The sequence below is a fragment of the Scomber japonicus genome, chromosome 8 (assembly GCF_027409825.1).
Source record: "Scomber japonicus isolate fScoJap1 chromosome 8, fScoJap1.pri, whole genome shotgun sequence".
In the NCBI taxonomy this organism is placed as follows: Eukaryota; Metazoa; Chordata; class Actinopteri; order Scombriformes; family Scombridae; genus Scomber; species Scomber japonicus.
In genome coordinates, this window is record NC_070585.1 from 32,668,872 (window position 1) to 32,678,871 (window position 10,000).

General features: G+C 43.5%; 1 protein-coding gene across 1 annotated transcript in view; it reads left to right on the plus strand.

Moving 5' to 3' along the window:
* Positions 1-10,000, plus strand: part of LOC128362853 (transcription factor COE3-like) — a 47,006-nt gene that overhangs the window by 24,082 nt on the left and 12,924 nt on the right. The window contains exons 4-5 of the mRNA XM_053323706.1: positions 2,656-2,721; positions 4,428-4,602. Coding sequence (XP_053179681.1) covers positions 2,656-2,721; positions 4,428-4,602 — 241 coding nt within the window. The remainder of the gene's footprint in view (positions 1-2,655; positions 2,722-4,427; positions 4,603-10,000) is intronic.

Genomic DNA, 10,000 nt, shown 5'->3' on the forward strand with positions numbered 1-10,000 from the left:
CCCCTCCTCCTCCTCCTCCTCTTCCTCCTCCTCCTCCTCATCCCCCCCCCCCCCCCCTCCCTCCTGTCTCTCTGCTGTAATACCTCAGGGAGCTCCAGCAGAGGCCTCCACTTCCCCACTGCTGCTCCTCAGGGACTCAACACCTCCTCCTCATCCTCTTCTTCATCACCCTCCTCCTCTTCCTCTTCATCCTCTTCTTCACCCTCCTCTTCCTCTTCATCCTCCTCACCCTCCTCTTCCTCTTCATCTTCCTCTTCACCCTCCTCTTCATCATCCTCCTCCTCTTCCTCTCTATCAGCTGATCATCCTCAGCTCTCTGTGTGTTTCCTTCCTTTAATTTCATTTCCTCATTCTTCCTTTCTTTCTGTTTGTTTTTCCTTCCTTCCTTCCTTCCTTCCTTCCTTCCTTCCTTCCTTCCTTCTTTCCTTCCTTCCTTCCTTCCTTCCCCTTTTTGTCTCCTTCCCTCTATCTGTTTCCTCTCTTTTATTTTCTCCCCCTTTCTCTTCCTCCTTTCTCCTTCTTCCTTTTCTTCCATCTGATTTTGTTACTTTCTTTCCTTTTTTTCACTCTCATTTTTTCCCTTCCTTCCTTTTCCTTCCTTCCTTGCCTCCTTCCTCTCCTCCTTCCTCCTCCTCCTCTTTTTTCTTTTCTTTTCCCTTTTCCCCCCCTCTGTTCTTGTTTTTCTTCTTCTTTCTTATGTTTTCTTTAATCCTCCTTTTTCTTCCCTCTCTCACTCCTGACACACCAGCCTCCAGTGTGTGTGTGTGTGTGTGTGTGTGTGTGTGTGTGTGTGTGTGTGTGTGTGTGTGTGTGTGTGTGTGTGTGTGTGTGTGTGTAGTTATGTGTGTGGTAATGTGTGTGTGTGTGGGTGTGTACTAATGTGTGTATTTATCTCTGTTTATTCGTGTGTTAATGTGTGTGTATTTATGTGTGTGTGTGTGTGTGTGTGTATTTATTTATGTGGGTGTTTATTTGTGTGTTAATGTGTGTAGTTATGTGTGTGTGTGTATTTATTTATGTGTGTTAGGGTGTTTATGTGTTTTAATGTGTGTGTTAATGTGTGTATTTATGAGTGTGTGTGTGTGTGTTAATGTGTGTATTTATGAGTGTGTGTGTGTGTGTTAATGTGTGTGTTAATGTGTGTATTTATGAGTGTGTGTGTGTGTTAATGTGTGTGTTAATGTGTGTATTTATGTGTGTATGTGTTTATCCATTTATCGTGGGGCAAGAGAGGAAAAGAGGCGCGGGGGTAAATCCAATAAACAGATGTGTGTGTGTGTGTGTGTGTGTGTGTGTGTGTGTGTTTGGGCTGCAGCCTCGGTGTTAATGGCGTCCCGCTGGTTTTTCTTCTTCTTCTTCTTCTCCTTCTCTTCTTCCCCTCCAATTACAAACACTCATCCCTCCATCGCTCCGTATCTGCAGCCGTCGGTAGCAGCCATTTTAAAGAGTGTGTGTGTGTGTGTGTGTGTGTGTGTGTGTGTGTGTGTGTGTGTGTGTGTGTGTGTGTGTGTGTGTGTGTGTGTGTGTGTGTTTATTAGATATTAAAACAGGAAGTATTCTAACAAGTAAAAACATTTAACAGATGTTCTTGTTGGTTTCTTCTCTTTTTTCTTAATGAGAGCTGAAACATACAGTACAGTAGATTCATTCATAAATTATATATTTAGTGAGTTTTTAACCTTCAGATATGAAAATATAACATATATATAATAATGATGTAAATGTATTTAATTTAAAGGTAAAATGAGCAGAGCTTTCTGGAAGTGTGGGGTTTATTGTATAACCAGATAAGCTGACTATAGACATACATTTATAGCATCTATACAAAAGTAGAACATTTTCAAATATTTTAATTATTGTGTATTTTGGGTCACTTCATCAAATTTCAAAATAAAAGACACTGGAGGTGTTTTTACAGCTGAAAAGTCCTTAATAATCATTCAGTAATTTATCACCTATTAAATTAATTAGCAACTATTTGGCTCCTCTATTCATCTTGAATTTCAGAATAAAAGACATTTGTGGGGTTTTTACAGCTGTTAAATGTTGAAAAGGGTCAAATTTGAACAGTATGTAAGGAGTTAAAACAGAAACACTTTATTTTGAAGGTCTCTGATCTCCTGCACATTTTCATTTTTAGGTATTTAATAGTTAATTTTAGGACTTTTTACAGCAAGTGTGTTGCAGTTTGGTTAAGATCAAGACATTTGCAAATTAAAAGTCACCAATTTTCAGAATAAAAGACATTTGTGTTTTTTTTTTTTTTTACAAGCTGTTAAATGTGACCTGAACAGGAAGTAAAGGGTATTTAAATATCTGTTGAACCTTTTAAATGTTTAAATTACAGAGTTACAGCAATAAAAACAAGATGCTGTAAATATTTAAATATGACATAAAATACTAAGAAGACTTTTACTTTGAAAGATTTTCACTTGATTTGTTTAACGCAGACTCACAGTGTTCATTTTGCTGCAGTCACACCTGAACTAACTGTATGTGTGTGTGTGTGTGTGTGTGTGTGTGTGTCTCTCTCTCTCTCTGTGTGTGTGTGTGTGTGTGTGTGTGTGTGTGTGTGTGTGTCTCTCTCTGTGTGTGTGTGTGTGTGTCTCTCTGTGTGTGTGTGTGTGTGTATCTCTCTGTGTGTGTGTGTTTCAGGAGGTGCTGTTGAAGCGAGCAGCCGACCTGGTGGAGGCTTTGTATGGGATGCCGCACAACAACCAGGTGAGTCAGCAGCTTCAGTTTGACCTGAAATTTATTTTCAGCGTATCAGATGTTCAGATTGAGCCAAAAAAAATAAAATATATTAAAAAAAACAACTTACCTTTAAAGACTCACCGCCTGCAGGAAACAGAGTTCAGACCTTTAAATTAGTTCAAATACTAAATTAACTCCTGTTCAGGTCTGCCCTTCAGTCTCAGCGGAGGGGAGGGGGGGAGGAGGGGGGGGGGGTGATGTGGGCGAGGGGGGGTGATTTAGGGGGAGGAGGAAGTGGGTGGAGGGGGGGGGGGGGTTACCTGCAGGGCTTCAACAGCAACTTATTTAACTCAGTCAGATAATTCAGTTCTTAAATTAAACTTGTTAAACAGAACCAGGCCACGGTGCGTTCACTGACTCCCAGACACGCAGGAAAAAAGCAACTCGACTCCTGGTTTGACCCCGACTGAATCTTTTTTGTTGTGTTCATAAATTCATAAATCATGTTTTGAAGGTTTTTTCCTTTTTCCTTTAAATATCAAAATTGTTTAGCATCTTTATGATAAAGGGGAAAAAAAAAAAAAAAAAGGCTCATTAACGTCTTCCACAGGAGAATAAAGTAAAGTTCATTCATACATTATTCATCTTTATTTTTACTCTAAATAAAGTCTATTAAACAAAGTGAAAGTGATGATATTGAGTCATCACTGAGCTATTATCCACACACTCTTCTTTCACAGTTTTTTATTTCTTGCAGCTGAATTTATAAGCTGCTGTGAGCGAAGATGGAAATAAATTAAACATTTAGAAAAAGAGAGAGAGAAAGAAAAAAAAAAGAGAAAGACTGTCAGAGTAAAAGTGTAGTTTGGGCTCAGATGTTTAAAATGTTCCTGATTCAACCTGAAACCTGAAAACTGAACTCAGAGAAACATCTTTAATTCATTTAACACTCAAGCTGGAAGTTCACTTTTATTTTGAAATTATTAGTTTTATTTTTAAATTATTAGTTTTATTTTGAAATGATCAGTTTCTTGACTGTATTTTATTAAACAAATTTCTTGACTGTTTCTCCTCCTCCTGTCCTCCTCTTCTCTTCCGTTCCTCCTACTCCTTCTCTTCTTCCTCTTCTCTTCTTCCTGTCCTCCTCTTCCTCTCCTCTCCTCTCCTCCACCTCCTCTCTTCTTTCTCTTGCTACTCCTCTTCTATTCTTCCTTCTCTCCTGTCCTCCTCCTTTTACTCTTCTTCTTTCATTTCCTCTTCTTCCTCCTCCTCTCTTCTTCTTCCTCTTCTCTTCTTCCTCTCCACCTCCTCCTACTCTCCTGTCTTACCCTCTCTTCTCTCCTCTCCTCCCCTCCTCTCCTTTTCTTCCTCTCCTCCTCCTCCTCCTCCTCCTGTCCACCCCTCTTCCTCCTCCTCCTCCCCTTCTCCTCTTCCTCCTCCTCTCCTCTCCTTCTCCTCCTCTTCCTCCCCTTCACCTCCACCACCTCCTACTCCTCTTCTTCCTCTTCTCTTCTTCCTCTCCACTTCCTCCTCCTCCTCTCCTGTCTTATCATCTCCTCCTCCTGTTCTCCTCCTGATCCTTCTCTCCTCTCCTCTCCTCTCCTCTCCTCTCTTCCTCTCCTCCTCTCCTCTCTTCACCCCCTCCTCCTCTTCTCCTCTCCTCCTCTCCTCTCTTCACCCCCTCCTCCTCTCTTCCTCTCCTCCTCTCCTCCCCCCCTCTTCTCCTCCTGCAGGAGATCATCCTGAAGCGAGCAGCAGACCTGACTGAAGCTCTGTACAGCGTTCCTCGTAGTCACAACCAGCTGCCGTCTCTGACCGGCTCCGCTGCTCACTCGGGGATGATGGGAGTCAATTCCTTCAGCAGCCAGCTCGCCGTCAACATCTCCGAGGCCTCGCAGGCCGACCAGGGTAAGGGGGGGGGGGGGGGGGGCACAGACCCGGGGGGGGGGGGGGCACAGACCCCTTAGGGCCCCTCAGACACCAGGAGCCACAATCCACACGACATTAAGACGCGTCTATCGGAGCAGAGCGGCGCTTCTTCTTGTTCTTCTTCTGCTGATTTAATGATGTAGTGTAATTTAAATGAGCTGATAGCAGAGTTCAGCTAAAACACATTATTATAATTATTATTACTATTATTATAATTATTATCATTATTATTATTCTACGTTAGCTGTAGTCGAGCTAACAGCAGAGACAGTTTCTGTGTTTCTATCTTTTAGTTTTAACCTCTAGTCTAATTCTCTCTTTTATTTAAGTTAAATAAAAACACCTGCAGACCAGAGTTAACTTCCTGTCACATTTAAACTGCATCACATCTGCAGTAGAGATCACTGAGTTTAATTAATAATGATAATAATTATTTTTATTCACTGTATAACTCAAAGCAGAACACATTATAAATCATACAGAGATGAAAACTCAAATAACAGAAACATAAAATATAAAATATAAATTCATTTAAAGTAAAGCTAATTTTAAAGAGTCTGCAGCTCTGATCCAGAGAAGTTCAGTTACACTCTGATGGAGTCTGTTTAATGTTAGAGTCTGGTAAATGTTGGTTTTGATAAAGTAGAGTGTGTTAAGTGACTGTATGAGTCTGATAGAGTCTCACTGTAACTATCTGTAGTCAGTATTTAAACATGTCAGGTTTTGATTCTTGTGTCCGACGTCGACACAAAATATTTTTAACACCTGCAGACCAGAGTTAACTTCCTGTCACATTTAAACTGCATCACATCTGCAGTTAAGATCACTGAGTTTAACTAATAATGATAATAATTATAATAATAATACATCTTTATTCACTGTATAAATCACTACTGTATAACTCAGATATGAAGCAGAACACATTATAAATCATACAGAGATGAAAACTCAAATAACAGAAACATAAAATATAAATTAATTTAAAGTAAAGCTCATTTTAAAGAGTCTGCAGCTCCGATCCAGAGAAGGTCAGTAAGAGTCAGATAGAGTCTGTATGAGTCTGGAAGAGTCTGATACATGTTGGTTTTGATAAAGTAGAGTCTGGGAGAGTCTGTTAGAGTCTCGTCAGTATTTAAAAATGTCAGGTTTTGATTCTTGTGTCCGACGTCGGAGCTCATGACTCTTCCAGTGTCGACACTCTCTGACCAATCAGAGGCCGGCAGTCTGATGATGTCACCTTTTAGCATCGGCTCGGCTCGCTTGGAGCCTCGACAGAACAACAGAGACTAAAACATGCAGCAGGTAGAAGATGTCTGATATCTGATGGAGACGAGTCGAGTAGAGCTAGAAAGGTATAGAGGACAAGCTCCATTAGAGTCACACACACACACACACACACACACACACACACACACACACACACACACACATATATATACTACTATACAGCCGACAGTTTCTGCAGCTTTACTGACACGACGTCACTCTGAGCGTCGTGTAAGAAACATGAACATTTGTTCTTTAGAGACACGACCAGTATGAACGGATATGAATCTATAAAATAACTGATTATAAAAAAATAGTTTCATGGTTAAAAAGTAATTAGTAACTTCCTCTCTGTAGGTTTAACCCTTTATTGGGCAAATGATTATATTTGGTAACTTCTGTAAATATCCCAAAATATCCTTCCTTCCTTCCTTCTTTCCTTCCTTCCTTCCTTCCTTCCTTCCTTCCTTCCTTCTTTCTTCCCTTCTTCTTTTCCTTTCTCCCTCCCTCGTTCCTTATTTCCTCCGTCCTTCCTTCCTTTCCTTCCTTCCATCTGTCCTTCCTCCCTCCCTCCTTCTCTCCTCCCTTCCTTCTTTCCTTCCTCCGTCCTTCCTTCCTTCCTTTCCTTCCTTCCATCTGTTCTTCCTCCCTCCCACCTCCCTTCCTTCTTTCCTTCCTCCATCCCCCTTTCTTCTTCCTTCCTTCCTTCTTTCTTCCCTTCCTCCCTCCCTCCTTCTCTCTTTCTTTCCTCCCCCCTACCTTCCCTCCTTCCTTCTTTCCTCCATCCTTCCTTCCTTCCTTCCTTCCTTCCTTCCTTCCTTCCTCCCTTCCTTTCAATGAGTGTCCTATAAAGGGTTAAACAGACATTTCATTGGGGACTATTTTCAGCGGCGGATGAATCTACATTTAATGCTCTAGTGAGTGTTTCTGGCAGCAGGGCGGTGTGTGTGTGTGTGTGTGTGTGTGTGTGTGTGTGTGTGTGTGTGTGTGTGTGTTAGCGGTGAGCAGAGAGAGGGGAAGCTGTATCACATGACCCGTTATTAGCTCAGTTGGTAGTTATGTTTTAAGCGTAAGCATGAATATAAAACGTTATAAAGCTACAACGAGCGAGCGAGTCGGAGCTCAGAGCGGAGTGGTTCTCATGTTCTCTGTCAGCAGCGGTCGGTTCTGGTTCTGTCAGGAAGTCGTGTTGCAAACAGCTTGTGAACACGCGTCGACAGGAAGCAGATAGAGCTGCTTTTACTCCCCAGACACCCCCCCCACCACCCCCTCCTCCCCGAACCCCTCAAACCCCCCCCCCCCCCCCCCCACCCCCCCAGAGCCCCGGTCTGCTTTTCACATCGGCCGGCAGCGAACACCTTACAGGAATCTATGAGGTCATGGGAAACAAGCAGCAGCCGCTCACAATTCATAACTTGGTAGTTTATGTGCGCCGAGCTCTCCGGTTTGGGAACATTACACCTCCGACGATCGCCCCCCACCCAAACCCTCCAACCCCCCCCCGCTCCACCCAAACCCTCCCCCGACCCCCCCCCCCGCTGTTATGAAGTATGAAGCGGGTCTTTGTGCTCCTCGTAATTATCCGTCGTGATTAAAACATTAATAAAAACGGCGGCCCAGCGAGCTCTGATCACACCGACACGTTACATCAGTTACGGAGACCTGCTCAGTGTCACCTCCTCCTCATGCACCTCCTCCTCCTGCACCTCCTCATGCACCTCCTCCTCCTGCACTTCCTCATGCACCTCCTCATGCACCTCCTCCTCCTGCACCTACACCTCCTGCACCTCCTCATGCATCTCCTCCTCCTGCACCTCCTCATGCACCTCCTCCTCCTGCACCTCCTGCACCTCCTGCTCATGCACCACCTCCTCCTCCTCCTCCTCCTCATGCAACCCGTCATGCACCACCGCCTGCACCTTCTCATGCATCTCCTCCTCCTCATGCAACCCCTCATGCACCTCCTGCACTTCCTCCTCCTGCACCTCCTCCTCCTGCACTTCCTCCTCCTGCACCTCCTCCTCCTGCACTTCCTCCTCCTGCACTTCTTCCTCATGCACCTCCTCCCCAGGAAGAGTAGCTGTTGCCTGGGTAACAGCTAATGGGGATCCAAATAAACTAAACTAAACCTCCTCCTCCTCCTCCTCCTCATGCACCTCCTCATGCACCTCCTCCTCCTGCACCCCCCTCCTCCTGCTGCACCACCTCCTCCTGCTCCACCTCCTCATGCACCTCCTCCTCCTCATGCACCTCCTCCTCCTCCTGCACCTCCTCCTCCTGACAGCTGACTGGTGGAGGAGGAAGGTGGAGAACAGTTTGATACCGCCGAACTTTAGCAGAGTTTCTGCAGCTTCAGAGTTCAAGTTAAGCCTTTTTTCTTTTTTTAGCAGCACATTTAAAGTGAAACGTGTCCCTGAAGGTTGGTCAGACATGTTGGATGATGTTTCTTCCAGTCACATGAAAAAAAAAAGAGTTAAAAAAACAAAATTAAATCTAATTTGGCCTTTTTTTCATCGTGAGTCTCAGCCGTGATCACCACGTTAAATCAAACCCTTTTTAACACTACACAGAATTAAATTGACCTTTTCATTCTTATAATTACAATTATTACCTGAAGTTCATCAATTTATAAACTTTAACCCTCCTGTTGTGTTCCTGTCAAGGAAGGGAGGGAGGGAGGAAGGAAAGAAGAAGGAAGGAAAGGAGGGAGGGAAAGGAGGGAGGGAGGGAAGGAAGGAAGGAAGGAAGGAAAGGAGGGAAGGAAGAAAAGAAGAAGGAAGAAGGTAGGAAGGAAGGGAGGAAGGCAGGAAAGAAGAAGGAAGAAGGGAGGAAGGAAGGAAGGAAGGAAGGAAAGGAGGGACTGAAAGGAGGGAGGGAGGGAAGGAAGGAAGGAAGGAAGGAAAGGAGGGAAGGAAGGTAAGAAAGAAGGAAGGAAGGAAAGGAGGAAGGTAGGAAGGAAGGAAGGGAGGAAGAAGGGAGGAAGGAAGGAAGGTAGGAAAGGAGGAAGGAAGGAAGGGAGGAAGGAAGGAAAGGAGGAAGGAGGGAAGGAAGGTAGAAAGGAAGGAAGGAATGAAGGAAGAAGGGAGGAAGGAAAGGAGGGAAGGAGGGAAGGAAGGAAAGGAGGGAGGGAGGAAGTAAGGAAAGGAGGAAGGAGGGAAGGAAAGAAGGAAGGAAGGAAGAGTCAAAACAGATGGGTCAATTTGACCCGGGAGCACGACAGGAGGGTTAAAGACATTTTTTTATCAGATGTGTCCAACAGTAACAATGATTCATAAACTATTATAAAGAAGCATTAGTTCTGCCTCATGTAGTGAAGACTTGAAGAGCTGTATATTATAGATTATATGGTCATATTTTTATATTTTTAAATTAATTACTATAATCAAAATTACAATTCAGAGAAACAGACAATTAATACAAATGAAGATCAACAATTTAAAACTTCCTCTGAATCATTATCTCCTAATTACAAGAAGAAAAATGAATATATAAAATCACTGAAACAGGTTTAACCCTTTATAGGACACTCATTGAAAGGAAGGAAGGAAGGAAGGAAGGATGGAAAGAAGGAAGGAAGGAAGAGAAGGAAGGAGGGAGGAAGGAAGGAAAGGAAGGAAGGAAGCAAGGGAAGAAAGGAAGGAAGGTGGAAGGAAGGAAGGAAGGAGGGGGGAGGAAAGAAAGAGAGAAGGAGGGAGGGAGGAAGGGAAGAAAGAAGGAAGGAAGGAAGAAGAAAGGGGGATGGAGGAAGGAAAGAAGGAAGGGAAGACAGAAGGAGGGAGGGAGGAAGAACAGATGGAAGGAAGGAAAGAAGGAGAGAAGGAGGGAGGGAGGAAGGACAGATGGAAGGAAGGAAAGGAAGGAAGGAAGGAAGGAGGAAATAAGGAACGAGGGAGGGAGAAAGGAAAAGAGGAAGGGAAGAAAGAAGGCAGGGAGGAAAGAAAGAAGGAAGGGAAGGAAGGAAGGAAGGAAGGAAGGAAGGATATTTTGGGATATTTACAGAAGTTACCAAATATAATTATTTGCCCAATAAAGGGTTAATAATGATTTCAGGTATTTAACCCTTTACATACTGTTCTTATTCTAACTCATAATTAGTCTCTGCACTAATTCA